The sequence below is a fragment of the Geotrypetes seraphini genome, chromosome 1 (genome assembly GCF_902459505.1).
Source record: "Geotrypetes seraphini chromosome 1, aGeoSer1.1, whole genome shotgun sequence".
Classification (NCBI taxonomy): domain Eukaryota; kingdom Metazoa; phylum Chordata; class Amphibia; order Gymnophiona; family Dermophiidae; genus Geotrypetes; species Geotrypetes seraphini.
The window spans coordinates 153,178,397-153,196,725 of NC_047084.1; the positions used below are offsets into that span (position 1 = coordinate 153,178,397).

Genomic DNA, 18,329 nt, shown 5'->3' on the forward strand with positions numbered 1-18,329 from the left:
GTGATGTGTCGACCATCACCCCCAGGTCCCTTTCAAGGTTACTCACCCCTAGCAGCGTTCCCCCCATTTTGTAACTGAACATCGGGTTTTTTTTCCCTACATGCATGATCTTGCATTTCTGTACATTAAAACTCATTTGCCACTTTTTTGCCCAGTCTTCCAGTCTCGTTAGGTCCCTTTGCAGGTCTTCACAGTCTTCCGTGCTTCTAACCCTGCTGCAGAGTTTGGTGTCATCAGCAAATTTGATAACCTCACATTTTGTCCCCGTCTCCAGATCATTAATAAATATATTGAACAGCAGAGGCCCTAGCACCGACCCCTGTGGAACTCCGCTCGTGACCCATTGCCAGTCTGAGTATTGGCCCTTTACTCCAACCCTCTGTTTCCTGCCTGCCAGCCAGTGTTTGATCCATCGGTGGATATCCCCTTGTACCCCGTGGTTCCACAGCTTTTTTAGTAATCGTTCGTGAGGTACCTTGTCGAAGGCTTTTTGGAAGTCAAGGTAAATGATGTCTATGGATTCCCTCTTATCCATCTGGCTGTTTATTCCCTCAAAGAAGTACAGCAAGTTTGTGAGGCATGACCTTCCTTGGCAGAAGCCATGCTGGCTCGCCTTTAGTTGCCCATTGTTTTCTATGTGTTCGCTGATTATGTCTTTTACCATTGCTTCCATCATCTTTCCCGGAACCGAGGTCAGGCTCACAGGCCTGTAGTTTCCCGGGTCACCCCTTGATCCCTTCTTAAAGATGGGCGTGACATTTGCTATTTTCCAGTCCTCTGGGATCTCCCCAGTTTTTAGGGAGAGGTTACATATTTGGCGAAGTGTCTCTGCTATTTCGTTTCTCAGTTCTTTTAGTACCCTTGGGTGGATGCCGTCCGGGCCCGGTGATTTGTCGCTCTTCAGTCTGTCTATCTGTCTGAGGACATCCTCTTTGCTTACCTCTAGTTGTACCAAACTTTTGTCGTGTTCTCCGTTTAAAATCACCTCGGGTTCAGGGATATTGGATGTGTCCTCGCTGGTGAAGACTGACGAGAAGAATTTGTTCAACCTGTCAGCTATCTCTTTTTCCTCCTTTATCGCTCCTTTTCTGTCTCCATCGTCCAGTGGTCCCACTTCCTCTCTGGCTGGTTGTTTCCCTTTCACATACCTGAAGAAGGGTTTGAAGTTTCTTGCTTCTCCCGCCAGCCTTTCCTCATATTCTCTCTTTGCTTTCCTGACCTCTCGATGGCATTCTTTCTGGTGTCTTTTGTGCTCTTCCTGGTTTTCCTTTGTTGGTTCCTTTTTCCATTTCTTGAAGGATGATTTCTTATCACTTATCGCCTTTTTAACTGTAGTTGTTATCCATGCTGGGTTTCTAGTTCGATTTTTTTTGCACCCTTTCCTAAACCTTGGGACGCACAGGTCTTGTGCCTTGAGCACTGTGCTTTTAAACAGTGTCCAGGCTTCCTTTACGGTCTTCACCTTCCCTGAGCTTTTGTTGAGTTTTTTTCCTACCATTTTCCTCATATCCTTGTAGTTTCCTTTTCTGAAGTTGAGTGCTGTCGTTGTGGTTCTTTTCACCTTTGATGTTCCCATGTTTAATTTGTACTGGATCATGTTGTGGTCGCTGTTTCCTAATGGTGCTTTTACCACCACTTCCTTTGCGGGTCCCTCTAGTCCGTTGAGGATTAGGTCTAGAGTGGCATCCCCCTGCGTTGGTTCCGTGACCAGCTGCTCCATGAAACAGTCCCTTATCACCTCTAGGAATTTAGTTTCTCTCGTGCAATTTGAGAGTCCAATGTCCCAGTCTATTCCCGGATAGTTGAAATCCCCCATAACCACCACCCTTCCACTTCTGCACATCTGCCTTAGTTCGGCCTCCAGGTCCAGGTCATTTGCTTCTGGCTGTCCTGGTGGGCGATAGTACAGACCCAATTTGATGTCAGCTCTTTCCCCTCCTGTCAGCTTAACCCATAGTGACTCCAGACTGTCTGCCCTTATTGTTGTTTCTGTTCTGGATGAAGGAATGGAGTCTTTTATATATAGTGCTATTCCTCCCCCCTTCTTGTGTGCCCTGTCCCTCCTGTAGATTTTGTACCCTGGCAGGGCCACATCCCATTGGTTGTCCTCTGACCACCATGTCTCTGTGATTCCTGTAGACTTAGGCATTTATTTCTCTCTTTCTGTATGTGTGTCTTTCTTCTTTCTCCTTGCCCCCCTTTCTTTCTGTCTCTCCCCCCTGTCCAGCAGTAGCCCTTCTCCCTTCCTTTTACCTCCCCTCTGTCCAGCAGTACCCCTTCCCTGCTCCCCCTGTCCATCAATAGCCCTTCTCCCTTCTTTTTACCTACCAATATTCCCATTTCCCCTTTTACCTTTCCTATTTCCACCTTTTTCACCCCATCCAGAGTACCTGTTGCATTGTTGGTGTTCCAGTGTCTCCTCTTCCTTGGGTCTGGGCCGACTATTGTGGGCCAGGATTGCTAGGGGTGCCCTGTGGGACAGGCAGGGGCAAGGGTCAGCAGAGTTGGGGGAGTGTGTGGGGCCTCTGCCGGGTTGCGGGGAGCTGGTGTCTGCTCCCATTCCCTCTTCCACAGCCGCCACCACCACCATGTCTGGCCAGGCGAAACGCAGTGTTTTCTTTTTGTGCAGCGCAGGCGTCGCGTCGCGCGGCGGTGACGTCCAGGCCTCACACTGCCACGTCTTTCTAGGCCCGCGACGGAGAGGGCAGGGGGTGCTAGCGGCTGGCAGCCGCCGCTCTGCACCGCGTTTTGCCTCAAGCCGCCGCGGCCTCCTCCCGGCAACCGCCTTGCTGCGGCTTTGGCCGGTAGGGCCGTATTGTGAGGTGGAGAGCAGGGAAGGGCGCGCATGCGCACTTGTCTTGCCACATCCCGACAGAAAAGGGATCAGGGAACACGCGAGGCAAGTGCGCATGCGCGGCTAGCATTTTATTATTTAAGATATTCATTATCATCCTTAAAGGGGGACAGTAAATTATTGAAATAAAAATAAGGGCTAGACCAGACATGGGCAACTCCGATCCTCGTAAAAGGAGCCCTATGTTTAGAGGGTAAGACGCTAATCTCCCACATCAAGACTGGTGCAGCCGTATTGTCAGACGCTGGTGTAAAGCTGTGGAATTCCCTGCCGGGAATTTTGCGTTTTTGTACAGCTAGAATGAATTTTAAGAAAATGTTAAAAACCCAACTGTGTGTAAAGGCTTTCTTTGAGTTGAAACTTTATATTCAAATTGGATTTGAAAAATTTTTGGTGCCTACTGACCACTTTTTAAGGAGTGTCGTTCTGCAATAATTGAACTTTGTACGTTTGGTTAACGTTTTATGCTTGTTATTATGGAAACCATATACGGTAGATAAAATAGGGTATATAAATTTTTAAATAAAAAATAATAAATTGTCTTGTTTGGTATATCTATGAGGAAAAAAAAGTCAAATTTTGTCGTATAATAATAAACTTTTGTTAATCATGACAGGAGTCGCCATTCAGCATATCACCAATAATTGGAAAAACTATTCTAATCTCAATTATACATTTTGATGGAATTCTTTATGTCATATTTATAAGATGGAAAGAGCTATTGCTATACAGAAAGGGACTTACAATAATTTTATAAAGATTTGGGGGCCTATGGAAAAATATTGTAATGAGTAGACATCACTTTTTAAGGGAGATTATATCTACACAGGGGGGATGAGGGGTGGTATATTTTTCTGTTGCGATTTTATTTTATTTTAATTGTTTTAGGAAGGGTGGGAGGGAGGGAAGTTATATTTTTGTTCCAGATGATATAGTAAAGATTTTCAAGTGTTTTATTGAATTTATAATAGATGAGCATCTTGTACACTTGATTTATGTTTTAAAATGAATAAAGAATTTAATAAATAAATAAATTTTCTTAATGCCATTCATTCCCACCTTCATTTCTTGATGTTTTATATATTTACGCCTATCATTTATTTCTCTAAATTTAGAAGTCTACTGCTGAAAATCACTAAGGGCTCCTTTTACGAAGTTGCGTTAGGGGCTCTATCGCAAGCAACTTTTTAGCGCGCGCTAACCCCTGCGCTAGCCAAAAAAGCCACCGCCTGCTCAAGAGGAGGCGGCAGTGGCTGGCGCAGCCGGCAAACTGGCGCACGCTATTACGCGCGCTAAATTGCTAACTCAGCTTCGTAAAAGGAGCCCTATGCTCCCGTCTTCCCTCGCTCTAAATCTACCCATTGCCACTCAGTTTATATGCTTCTAAATTTAGGGCTCCTTTCACTAAGGTGCACTTGGGTTTTTACCATGCGCTGAAGATTAGCGCGCGCTAACTCCCACGCTACACGGAAAATACTAACGCCAGCTCTATGGAGGCGCTAGCGTGTAGCGTGCATGACAATGTAGCGCATGCTAAAACCGCTAGCACGGCTTCATAAAAGGAGCCCATAGGAGTCTAGTGGCCTATCACAAATAAATTTAGGCGCTCAGCCTTACTAAATTTTCTCAGAGGCCAGTTTAGGAGAGCAAATCTTTTGACTAAATTAGGCCCGCTAAAAACGCTGGCTGCTGCGAGGGCCTCTGTTTTAAAAAGCGACTCGCAACGTCACTTTAAGGATCATTTCATCGTTGGGACTATTCAAGAAACTTCTTGCCTTACCTGACGTCATGGTTTTCTCAGGAAGTCCTGCTTTGCTCGACAAATCTTTTGAGGAAGAGGTGAATGGTGATTGTCTAAATTTCTCTTCAGGAAAGTAAGGACTGGAGGGAGGAAAAGGAGGATTTCTTTTGGTCAACATACAGACTAACTGCGAATAAAGAATAGAAATAAGATACAATTCTTGCAGTGACATCATTGTCCCTTCAGGAGTCTCTTGCTTGCATCAATATTAGAAACTGCTTTCCCTCCAATGCAAATAGCACATGAAAAATTATCAAGAGGAGGCGGACAGGTGGAGTTTCAAAAGCAGAGGTAATATCTAAATCACAAGCTTTTACAGAAAGCGATAACAGATATTTACTTTCATATTCTTTTAAAACTGCGGCAGTTCACCTTTAAAATATATTACATAAACATTTTTGTGTTATTTATTCATAATTTTCAAATAACACTAATAAAAAGAAAATAAACCACCACCATCATGAATTGCAGTTTTCATATGTCCTCCTCGTCACAAAGAAACCCCTCCTTCCCTCCATCCCCAACCCTAAGCAGTCACTAAATATCAAATATGGAACACCAGGCACCACCTTGGAGCAAAATGCCAATCATGGTCATCCCAGTTCTCAAATATAGATTACGCCACTAAGTTTGAGTAGTAAGGTTACGTGGAGGGGCATAATCATAAAAAAGTCTAAGTCCGATTTGGACGTAGGGTGCTAGTCGCCCAAAGTCAGCAGTGGCAAAATGTCCATTCTCGAAAAGTACGTCTAAAATATTTTTTTCCCGAAAATCATCTATCTGTGCATCCAGGCGTTTGACCATCCAGACCACCACTTTATACCATATTCTCGACCAAACATTCGCCTCTAAGTCCCAAATGCTCAGAACAAGACCTTTTGGACATGGGAAGGGCCAGCATTGCGATGGACTGGCCACTCAGACACGGCAACAGAGCAGTGGGGCACCTTACAGGACACTGCTGTGAACTTCACAAAAAGGGTGCCACATAAACATCTCACCAGAACTCCCTTATAGGTTATGGTGAGCCTCTCCCCCCCAAACCCACTATAACCACCTGTCTACAACCCCAATAGCCCTTATGGCTGCAGGTGGCAGCTATATGGCAGTACAGTAAGGTTTTGTGGGTTTTTGGTGGGCTCACATTTTCCATATACGACGAGATGGAAAAAGAACCTCTGGTCAAACAATGCACAAGCCAAATGAGGTTCCTAGAACAGGAATGAGAAAAAAAGCGTATATGACTGGAAGGAAAAGAAGCACAGAAACCCACTCAAGGTAAACTAGTCTGAGACATATCAGTTCCGGCTTTCTATCATTGGTTCTGATAAACCTTCCTGGTTTTTAAGCTTTATCAATGTTGTGAAAAATTCCCTAAAAAGGAGAAATACTCCCAGGGCCAGCAATACATGCATCATCAAATAGCTCGAATGCCCCCAGGCTAAATGCTGAGACACGTCACACAGCACACACGATAACTGTCTGCAGTGTGTGGTAAATAGAAAAATGATGGCAGATAAAGGCCAAATGGCCCATCCAGTCTGCCCGCAGAGAATCTAGAATCAGAAAATAAGATTAAATATTGAACCAAGGCCAGTACTGGGCAGACTTGCAGGGTCTGTATATGGCCGTTTGGGGGAGGATGGGCTGGAGAGAGCTTCAATGGCTGGGAGGGTGTAGATGGGCTGGAGTAGGTTTTGACGGAGATTTCGGCAGTTGGAATCCAAGCGCAGTACCGGGTAGAGCTTTGGATTCTTGCCCAGAAATAGCTAAGAAGAAAAAATTAAAAAAATTGGGCAGACTAAATGGACCATTCGGGTCTTTATCTGCCGTCATCTACTATGTTACACAGCCCCCCGTACATGGAATTCCCCTCCCTATTTATTTAAGGGATGAACGTAATCTAGACCGATTTAAGAGCAAATTAAAAAGCTTTTCTTTTTAAAGATGCATTTGATAGCTAGAAAGCTTAATTAGGAGCCACAATTGAATCCCATTTCATAACTTTTCTGAAGCACATTGCTCTCTCCCTTCCTATTGTTTTTTTTCCCATACGTGCCTTATTTACTATCAACAACTTGTATTTCTCTTCCCATCCTTTCCTTTTGTTTCAATATGTTATGTTAGGTTAGTTCTAAGCGTTTGTTTTGTTTCCCCCTAAAAATTTGTAATTTTATTGATTTGTACATTGCTTAGAATTTTGAATAAGCGATTAATCAAATTTATAATAAATTTGAAACTTACTATATCTTCCTCTCTCTAAGAGATCCCACATGCCTATCCCAGGCTTTCTCGAATTCAGACACAGTCTTCCGGGAGACTGTTCCATGCATCTACCACCCTTTCTGTAAAAAACTATTTCCTTAGATTACTCCAGAGCCTATCGCCTCTTAACTTCATCCTATGCCCTCTCATTCCAGAGCTTCCATTCAAATGAAAGAGACTCGATTCATGTGCATTTACATCAAGGTATTTAAATGTCTTTATCATATCTCCTCTCTCCTGCCTTTCCTCCAAAGTATATAGATTGAGAAAGACACGTGACATTTAGTGGCCAGACTTTGCATTTCCTTCACCATAAGTTTTGCATTTGAGGTACAGTAAGTGCAAAACCTCTTTGAAACAATTAGCCAAAATAGTTTTTATTCCCGTCGCACGACTCCTCCAGGATGATGGTGAGTTCTGTGAAACAGGAAGCAATGTAGGGGCCTCTATCTTGGAAAGGGGGCATGGCCTGGGCAGTTATGATATCACTTCCTTGATGTCACAAAGAGGCAGGGTTATGCACAAAGGCAGGGTCATGCTAAAGAGTCAGGGCAATGATGTCATATCCAGTGACAACAAAGGGGTGGGGGTGGGACAGTGCTTCTGCAGAGAGTGGAAAAGGCTTGGGCAGATCCTAGATTCTGGGTGGCATGGCAGGAACTGGGTATGGCTACCTGTCAAAATATGCAAATGAGGTTGTGACGAAAGCTATGCAACCTTACTACTGTGAGAAAGGGGATCTGGCTGTCGCCAGCAAACCAAAATATATTTTTGGGCCAACAACATATAAATTCACTTTGAACGGTGGCCTGGGGCAATACAGTAAAATCAGTGAACAAGAAAAGTCTACTCTAGAACACACTGAGACTCGATCTATGTAAATGGTAATCTCCTTCCAGGAAGGCTGAATTTAGAGCAAGACCACAAAAGATGGCCTAAACGGGATCCCTCTGTTCCACATCTTAATACAAGCGGTCAGTCACAATATGATTACATAAACATTTTTAAAAAACGACATCATTCAAGTACATTATGCAGCTGGGAGCAGAAGCCAATGCAAGCATTAATATATTAGAATATCTTTCAAACATTACTATACCAAACAATGTACAGGGCTGGTGTTCAAGGGTACGGAGCACCCTTGAACTCCAAAGTGGGGTGCACTAGGCTGAGTTTCAGTTCCTTAATCACCCCTCCCCTCCCAAAATTTGGACAATCAACAATCATGATCACCCCCAACACCGTTCCTCCAAAAGCAATCCTGTAAAACCAAATAATCGATGATACTTGTACAAATTAAATCTTGTTTTATCTATCTAAATGCACACACACAAGAGAGGGATTTCTAGAAGACATTTACCCGGGTGCACAGCCTATTTGAAACGTGCTTGCCCTGCCCACTGACGGTTCTTTGAGTTTGAACGCTATTGGGCTCTGCTGTTTTGACTCCAAAAAGTGACTGCCCTAGGCAACTTGACTTCTGTCTAATGGTTAAATTGTCCTTGCCAAGGCAAGCCAGTCAACATCCACCAAGTCTTGTTTTCCGTAAGTTGTAACCAGGAGCTGTAAAAATATTCCACAATGGCTAGTTTCCTTTTATGGCATGGAAATTTGCATATGATTATGACTAATCATCAAATGGCAGGGCAGCTTTCAAAATACACTGTGACATCACAGTGTGCTGTGAACTTCCTGATTTGCAACTGAACTGGCCTCTGTAAAGGAGAGGAGGAGGAGTTTAGTTGATTTGGGGGAAAAGATGGGGGTTCACAGATAACCTGATTTTATAAGGCTGGTTTTCCCCTAGGAAACTAGGCTACAAACGGTGGCGTAGTGAGGGCGAGAGGCACCCGGGGTGCTGGCGCCCCTTCTCCTGCTCTGGTCTCCACCCCTCGTTCCTCCCCCGCCCCTGCCGCAAGCATGACCCCCTCCTTCCCTTCCCCCACACCCCTAGCTGTTCATCATGTTAAGCAACAACTTCAACGTGCTCCTCGTGACTGCGTCGGCTCTCCCTCTGACGTCACTTCCTCCGCATGGCACCCAAAGTGACATCAGCGGGAGCGGCAGTGAACAACTAGAGATATGGGAAAAGGGAAGGGGGTGCGCGTGTGTGGTGGGGGTGGAGTGTGATGAGGTGGGGGGGGGGGCGGAGAGGGGAGGGGTGCCAGCGCCCACACCATGAAGGCGCCCGGGGCGGACCACTCTCCCCTCCCTTACTACGCCACTGGCTACAAAAATCAGAAAAAACAAAGATACAAGCAATTGGATATTTAAAATAGGGATCCTGTATCAGGAGCCTCTATTACTGAAGAAGAGCTAAGCACAGGTTTAACAAATTCTGTATCCCTTTGCACATATCCTACCGTTCTTGGCCTAAAAATCAGCTGAAAGCTCTCCATGCACCCGAACTACTCAACAAACCTTCACTGGAACACACAGCACCCCCTAGAGGACAGAGTGTGTCGGGAGTCTGGGGCAGCAAATAGGCCTGAAGATTGTTTACCTGGTTGTAGTTTGGATGATGTGGTCCTTGTTACGATTGTGTTCCTTGCTCACTTTTTCTGTAATATAAAACAACAACAACAAAAAAAAAACCACACACACCACATTAAGCAACATAAAATAACTAAGAGGACCCAAAATAGCACAATTCTCTTTTCCTCTGCCGCCTCACTGTTTTCTCTCTGTTCCCGCCTCTTCCCTCTCCTCCCCTCGCACTGAAGACTACAGGAGTAGGAGGGCCGAGGTTGAGATAGACACTAAAGGATGACATGGGATGGGTTCCTGCGGTTATCAGCGGGGACGAGAACGGTGATGAATTTTGCCTTCGTGTCATTTTCTAGTTACAGAAGGCTATAAATTGCATGTCTCAAGGAGCTCAGGAATACCAATGCCCACTTCTGCTATAAAAAACATAGAAAATGATGGCAGATAAAGGCCATATGGCCCATCCAGTCTGCCCATCTGTATCCGATATCTCTTCTTCCCCTTAAGAGACCCCACATGCTTGTACCATGTTTTCTTGGATACAGTCCTTGTCTCAACTACCTCCACTGGAGGTTATTCCACACTTCTACTACCCTTTCTGTGAAGAATTATGTCCTTAGATTGCTTTTGAGTCTATCCCTCTTTGGCTTCCATCCAGCTGAAAGAGACCAGTCTTCTGTGCATTTATGCCATGGAGTCATTTAAATGTCTCGAGGATATCTCCTCTCTCTCGCCTTTCTTCCAAAGTATACATATTGAGGTCTACGAGTTTCTCCCCTAGATGCTTTGTGAAGACGAGCATTTTAGCAGCTGCACACTGGACCAATGCCATCCTAGTTATATCTTTTTTTGAAGGTGCGTTCTCCAGAACTGCACGCCAGAACCCTAACTAAAGCCTCACCGGAGATTTATAAGGAGGCATTATCACCTCCTTTTTCCTGCTGACCATTCCTCTCCCTGTGTTTATTGAAAGCTTCTATCACCGCTACTAATGACTGGGGAGTCAATTCAGAGTGGTTCACATGAGCTTCTGTAAAGGTGCTACAATACAGAGTTAGTGGTTTTTTTGAACAGGTTTTCAATACAGACACATACCATAATCAATCATCCTATGTATATACGACATCTAATACTAAACTGGAGACAGAGACTGTGTCTCAATTCAAGAAGGTGTGGGATAGGTACATGGCATCTTTCAGAGAGAATGAAAGATATAATGCTTACTGCGGATGGGCAGACTAGATGGGCCATTTGGTCTTTAACTGCCATCGTGTTACTATGTTTCTATAACCATAAAGCTCTATGACATCACAATGCAGGTGTAAAGAGCCTTAGCCTATAGGAAGAGGAGATGCAAATATTAAGAGCCTTAGCCAATAGGGAGAAGAGGAGAGAGTGGATGCTGTGGATGGGCCATTTGGCCTTTATCTGCCATCATGTTACTATGTTTCTATAACCATAAAGCTCTATGACCTCACAATGCAGGTGTAAAGAGCCTTAGCCAATAGGGAGAGAAGGAGATAGTGGATGCTGCAGATGGGGAGACTGGATGGGTCATTTGGCCTTTATCTGCAATCATGTTTCTATGTTTCTATTTATTTGCACACATAATACCTGTATCATATTCTATGTTGTGTTCCTAATGGGGACTAGCCAGCTATCTCCTCTTCTGGCTTTAGATGTCGCCCTTTCCACCCATTTGGTCACCTTAAGATTGTCAGAAACGATCATCCCCCAAGTCTCGCTCTTCTTTGTAGCAAAGTACTTCTCCTAAATGGTACCACTACCCTCTGGTTCCTGTAGCCAGTGGCGTAAAAGGGGGGGGAGGAGGCAGTCCTCCACGGGCCCTGTCTTGGTGGGGGCACTGGTACCCGTCCTCCTCACCGCCCCTGCTCTTTCCCGACCCCTGGGCTGTGCTCATGCGCCCTTTCCCTTCCCTTGTTATCTCTTTACATTTTCCCAGCGCATCGGTGTCTGCTCAGATATCACTTCTGCGTCCCACGCCTAGAAGTAACATCAGAGGGAGAGCCAACACACATGGACAGCACGTTTGTGATGCTGCTTGCGCTGGGAAAATGAAAGAGGTACGGGGGAGATGGGGCACTACTATCCTGGGCACTACTCACCCTCTCTATGCCCCTGTCTTTAGCCCAAGTGCAAGTAATATTACGAGTAGTGCTATGATGCAGTTATAGAACTGGCACGAAGCTTAAACTGAGGCACCAGTTCATAGACTTACTGCCTCCTGGAGGAAAAGTCCAGAGTCTGTTATTGAGAAAGACACGGGAGAAACCACTGCTTGCCCTGGATTGGTAACTTGGAATGGAGCTACTCTTTGGATTTGGGCCAGGTACTAGTGACCTGGATTGGCCACAGTGAGAACAGCTACTGGGCTTGATGGACCTTTGGTCTCTTCCAGTATGGCTGTTCTTATCCTCTTAAGTGTGCCAAGAAAGGACCATCAAGCCATTGTACCATCACTGATGAGGTTGGCTCTGAGGCACTGTGGAATGAGGCATTATGACATCACAATCTCAGCACTGGAATGTTGCTCTCATTGGGGTTCCGGAATCTTGCTATTCTTTGAGATGCTGGAATGTTGCTACTCCTTGGGTTTTGGCCAGGTACTAGGGACCTGGATTGGCCACCATGAGAACGGGCTACTGGGCTTGATGGACCATTGGTATGACCCAATAAGGCTATTCTTTTGTTCCCCAGGTATAGGATAATTAAGCCATTGTAACATCACTGATGAGGTTGGCTCTCAGGCACTGAGGAATGAGGCATTATGACATCACAATCTCAGCACTGGAATGTTGCTCTCATTGGGGTTCCGGAATCTTGCTATTCTTTGAGATGCTGGAATGTTGCTACTCCTTGGGTTTTGGCCAGGTGCTAGGGACCTGAATTGGCCACCGTGAGAACGGGCTACTGGGCTTGATGGACCATTGGTATGACCCAATAAGGCTATTCTTTTGTTCCCCAGGTATAGGATAATTAAGCCATTGTAACATCACTGATGAGGTTGGCTCTCAGGCACTGAGGAATGAGGCATTATGACATCACAATCTCAGCACTGGAATGTTGCTCTCATTGGGGTTCCGGAATCTTGCTATTCTTTGAGATGCTGGAATGTTGCTATTCCTTGGGTTTTGGCCAGGTGCTAGGGACCTGAATTGGCCACCGTGAGAACGGGCTACTGGGCTTGATGGACCATTGATCTGATCCAATAAGGCTATTCTTATGTTCTTAACGGCACAGATTCTATTATAGAATGCTAGTAAAATCGGCATTCCAAATTTTACCCCATCTATCCATGTTTTCTAATTATTGATAAATTTCCGCTTCCCCCTACCACCAACTCCCACTGTACTTCCCTTTTAATTTTTGCAAACCGTGTCGAGCTCTATATTTATAGAGAAGATGCGGTACATAAGCTTAGAGGGGCACAATGGAACGGAACATCTAAGTCCATTTTCGTCTAAGTCGCAAATCATCCAAAGTAAAAACCGGTGTAGTATACATTTTCAAAAAAATACGTCCAAAAAATATTTGTTTTCGAAAAACGTCTATCTATACGTCCTGATCATCCAGATCGCTAAATCGTCCACCTTTATACCACATTTTCGTCCAAGTCCAAAACGCCTAGAACAAGCAGTGTTGGACGTGGGAGGGGTCTGCAAAGTGATAGACAGGACACCCATACAGGGCACCTAAACAGTGGGCTACCTTACAGGGCACTACTGTGAACTTCACAAAAAAGGGTGCCACGTAATCATCTAACTACACTAATAGGTAATAGTGAGCCCCCCAAACCACCTCCAGAATCTCCTAGACCCACCTATCTACCACCCTAATAGCCCTTATGGCTGCAGGAGCCACTTATAGGGCAGTACAAAAGGGTTTGGGGGGGGTTTTAGGGGAGTGCACATGTTTCACCATCAATGCAGTCATTACAGTGGCTTATGAGCATGGGTCCTCCTCTCCATGGGTCCCTAACCCACCCCCAAGACCACTTAAGATGCCTCTGTGCAGCACGACTAGGCTTTCCTATGCCAGGCTGCCAAGTGCTGATGTTCTGGAGGAGAATTTAAAAGTTGTGATTACGATTTTTATGGGGGTGAGGGGGGTCTGTACTATGTGTTTGCAGTGCTTATCTGGTCACTTTAGGTTGGTTTTTGTGACTTAGACCATGTTTTAAATGGTCTAAGTCACAACGTCCAAGTTTCGTCTGTGCTGTGTTGTAAAACATTCGGCTATACATGCAGTATGACTAAGTCTAAGCCGGCCCACGTCCCGCCCAATTCCCGCCCTCTACACTCCTCCTGAAACGCCCCGTTTAGCTCTGGTCGTTCAGCGGCACTGTGAAGGCCTAGGTCATTTTTAAATACGTCCAAAACCTGGTTTTATTATCGGCACTTGGATGTATTTTGACAATGTTCGTCCAAGTGCCGACTTAGGCCGATTTTTGGATGTTTTTGTCTTTCGATTATGAGTCTCTTAAGGTTTAGTTTAGTCTACTGACATAGTCACCTTTGATTTTCCAGATGTCATTTCATTTTGGATCTTGTTTATACGTGTTTTTATTTTAATATTTATTGATTGCAATTTTAAGTTTACATGCTTTTGTAAATGACCGTCTTTATGAGTTTTATAAGATAGTCAATGCAGTATGCTGAAACATGGCCCATGCTGAATCTTTCAATTCGCTTTGGATACCAACTCATTCTTGTACTCTTTCTGTTCGATTTAACTGGTGGACCTTCCATGGCCTGCCCACGTTGCGCCCCCTCACGCTATGGCAGGAATCCAGGACAGGATGGCGAGGTTGGAGGGAGATACCCACTCCTTTCAACCAAACCTTCTACACCGCCCCAGACTTGATGTTACGTTTCCCATGAATTATGTGCATCAGAAACTAATGTAAAAAGATTGTATAATTATATTTACGCACAGTTGACCGACTCGGGGCTAGATTTCTCTTTCAGGCTACCATAGTAAACAATCACGATACATCTGCAATTACCAGTAGGTTCTTTAAGTAGACAATTGGCTACAAACAATTTTACTAAAATACACTTTTCTATATGGGTCCCAACTTTCCCCCCTCTCCGAAATGAGCATCATTGTACTGGCTCACCTGACAGCTGGAAGAGGAGTTCTGAAGCCATCTTCACCGATATGTCTTGGCTGAATAAGTTTCTCTCCGGGAGGACTCGACCTTCTGGAACCTTTGGCAAGCTTTCACTGTTCTCTTGCCTTAATAAAGTGCTGCAGTCAGTATTTTGGCTGGGTGAGACACCAGAGTCCTGAATATCAACTTCCATGGGCTCCTCTTTAATCTTCATGGCGTTTGTTTCCTTGTAGCTTTCTGCTGTAAAGAGATAGGAGATAGCAGATAGCGTTAAGTGCACACCTCAGATCAGTTACAAAGTGATGTGGCATTATAAAGTTAAACAACACTTGGCTGTAGCATATCGAGCTATGCAACCCTGAAAATGAAGCAGCTAAGAACCATTCTTTTCTAGTAGATCCAGTTTTAACTCTTAACGATGACTGGCACATAAACCAGGACTGCTGAGAAGGGAGCAAGATTACCCTGGGCCTGGCCTCCAAGGAGGGCCCAGAGCTGGCAACAGAAAACCTTTTCTTTAGTGATGCTGAAGGAGTCTGGGACTGGTTTTCCTAAGTGTTGAACTAAGTTTTCTCTTTAATAAAATGCTGAATTATGTTTAGCTGCAGACCTAACTTATCTGATGTTCTAGCCTGCCTGCACTAGGTGTTGTAGTTTCAAGTTTTCAAGTTTATTATCTTTTTAATATACCGACCATCAACAGGTATCTGGCTGGTTAACAATAAAATTTTAAAAAAGAGGAAAAAGTTATAAATATTTAAAGATGATATGAGTGAACATCAAAAACATTAACTGGACAGACATGAAAGTGAGGGGAAAAGGGAAAGGAGGGGAAAAGTTACATGTTTTGAGAGGAGAAGGAGAAAGTGGGAGTGGGGCAGTGGCGTACCTAGGGGGGGGCGGGGGGGGCGGGCCGCCCCGGGTACCAGCCCTAAGGGGGTGTTCCCGGCCTTGCCGTTCAGTCCCCCGCCACCCCCGAAGGACCGCTCGCCCCCCTGGCCTCCCCGCACCACCTATGAACAGCCGCAGCAGGATCGCGAAGTCAGCGTCAGCATCCCTGCGCTGCTTCCTACGACGCGATCCCGCCCCTCCTCTGACGTCAGAGGAGGGGCGGGACCGTGGCGCAGGAAGCAGCAGGGATCGCTGACGCTGACTTCGCGATCCTGCTGCGGCTGTTCATAGGTGGTGCGGGGAGGCCAGGGGGGCGAGCGGTCCTTCGGGGGTGGCGGGGGACTGAACGGCAAGGCCGGGAACACCCCCTTAGGGCTGGTACCCGACGCTGACTTCGCGATCCTGCTGCGGCTGTTCATAGGTGGTGCGGGGAGGCCAGGGGGGCGAGCGGTCCTTCGGGGTGGGTCGGGGCATCAGGCCTTCAGGGTGGGGCGGGCGGGCAGGCAAGCAGGCTTTCAAGGGGGAGGGGGTGACAGGCAGGCAGGCAGGCCTTCAAGGGGGGACAGGCCTTCGGGGGGGGGGGGGGGTGCAGACATTCAAGGGGGGCAGGCCTTCAAGGGGGGCAGGCAGGCCTTCAGGGGGGTGCAGACCTTCGGGGGGGGGGTGTAGGCCTTTGGGGGGGTGCAGACCTTCAAGGGGGTGCAGGCCTTCAAGGGGGGAAAGGCAGGCAGGCCTTCAAGGGGGGGACAGGCCTACAAGGGGGGGGGACAGGCCTACAAGGGGGGGACAGGCCTACAAGGGGGGGGACAGGCCTTCAAGGGGGGTGCAGGCCTTCAAGGGGGGTGCAGGCCTTCAAGGGGGGTGCAGGCCTTCAAGGGGGGAAAGGCAGGCAGGCCTTCAAGGGGGGGGGACAGGCCTACAAGGGGGGGGACAGGCCTACAAGGGGGGGGACAGGCCTTCAAGGGGGGGTGCAGGCCTTCAAGGGGGGGTGCAGGCCTTCAAGGGGGGTGCAGGCCTTCAAGGGGGGGGACAGGCCTTCAAGGGGGGGAAAGGCAGGCAGGCAGGCCTTAAAGGGGGGGCAGGCCTACAAGGGGGGGGGACAGGCCTTCAAGGGGGGGACAGGCCTTCGGGGGGGTGCAGACCTTCAAGGGAGTGCAGGCCTTCGGGGGGGGGGTGCAGTCCTTCAGGGGTGGGGTTTAGGCCTTCAGAGGGGGACAGACCTTCGGGTGGGAGGTAAAGTCCTTCGGGGGGTGCAGGTCTTCAGGGGTGGGGTGTAGCCCTTCGGAGGGGGGACAGACCGTCGGGGGAGGGGGGTCCTGGTGTAAAGTACACAGAGGGAGAGAGGGAAGGGGGGGTTCAAAGATACATGCATATGCCAGACTTTGGGGGTTAGAAATAATGGGTCTAAAAACAGAGGAGTGGGAGAGAGATGGTGCATAATGGGATTTAGGGAGGGAAGGAACAGAAAGGGAGAGAACTTGGAAACAGGGGATGGTGTGGAGGGGGGATAGAGATACTGGATAGGAGGATAGTTGGGAACAGAAAGGGAGAGATGGTGGATCCTGGGGTGGTGGGGAGTTGAGAAAAGGTGAATCGGTGGATGGAGACAAAAAAAAGGAAAGATGCCAGATCTCCGGGAGAGGGAAGGGAAACGGAAGGGGAGAACAGAGATGGCAGACGGATGGTTAGCACGGAGAAAGGAGACCCTGGCAAGCAAGACAACAAGAGCCTGGGACCAACAAGATTTGAATATTGATCAGAGAACAAAAGGTAGAAAAAATAATTTTATTTTCTGTTTTGTGATTACAATATGTTAGATTTGAAAAGTGTACATGAGACAGCTTGAAATGGGAACTTTTCTATTTTTGTGAATGGCAAGGCTGAGTTCAGTTAAAATATATGCTTTATAAGAAAATATAATAATGTGTTTTATAAAGTTTATAAGCATTGCTGGCATACTCGGTGAGGTGTTCCTAGTGTTGGTGGTGGTGGTAGCATGTCAGTGTGTTGAGAGGAAGAGGTAGTCTGGGAAATTCTGCTGAGCAAACTCTGGGCCCATTTCCACCCCCAGTTAGTCCACTCCACTCAACTGGTTCACACACTGAGTGGGTCTTTGGGTGTTATTTCTGGGTAGTTGTTTTAGAATCTCTTCCAGTGGTTTGTCAGTATCTCCTTCTGGTCCAAGGAAGGAAACTTTGTCAACCTTAGCATTGACCTTCAGAATATGTTTGTAACAGCGCTGCTTGTGTGGCATTAGGCTATGTAGTGATCGAAAGAAAAAAACAGACCTTTGCACATTTTTGCACTATATGGTGGGTGTATGAGGAGATTCATTTCCTGCACAGTTAAGTCCATTTTTTCTACTGAATAATAGTATAGGTACAATGAAAGTAAATAGCAAAAATGTTTGAGTAGATAATTAAGGAAATCTTTTTCATATTGCTTGCTTATGGACTGGGAAAAAAGACTGTTCAAGCAAATGTCTCCAGAACTGCTTTAATGGAAAAATGTGATTTTTTTTTTTTTAAGTACTTTGTGAAATTTATTGTTGTTGTGAAATTTATTGTTATACTTTGTTTAAACTTAAAAAGCGGTGTCATTAACAGTGAATCTAATCGAAAAATCGATTCAACAGGGTGAATCGGATCGAATGAAATATTTTTCTCTGAATCGGGCAGCACTATTGGCTACCATGAGAATGGGCTACTGGGCATGATGGACCATTGGTGTGACCCAGTTAGGCTATTCTTATGTTATGTTCTCATCTGTAGGGGCCTTTGTTTTCACTTCTTATTTTAATGTATTTTTTTCCTGGGAACTTATCAGTGTTTTTTTATAATGGGAACAAAAATGGAAGAGAATTAATGTGTGTGGAATGGGGGGGGGTAACTAATTTC

At 46.1% G+C, this 18,329-nt stretch overlaps 1 protein-coding gene across 6 annotated transcripts in view; it reads right to left on the bottom strand.

The window, feature by feature from the left end:
* The window catches only part of ZNF827 (zinc finger protein 827), a 290,810-nt gene that overhangs the window by 72,566 nt on the left and 199,915 nt on the right, over positions 1–18,329 (bottom strand). For 5 of the 6 annotated variants that reach the window (XR_004539050.1, XM_033940095.1, XM_033940104.1 and 2 more), the window contains exons 6-8: positions 14,548–14,781; positions 9,424–9,481; positions 4,635–4,735 (exon numbers count right to left, since the gene is read on the bottom strand). Coding sequence is in view for 5 of the 6 variants with exons in the window: in XM_033940095.1 (XP_033795986.1) it covers positions 4,635–4,735; positions 9,424–9,481; positions 14,548–14,781 (393 nt within the window). In the remaining variant the exon portion in view is untranslated. The remainder of the gene's footprint in view (positions 1–4,634; positions 4,736–9,423; positions 9,482–14,547; positions 14,782–18,329) is intronic. The other variant, XM_033940085.1, reaches the window with a different exon arrangement.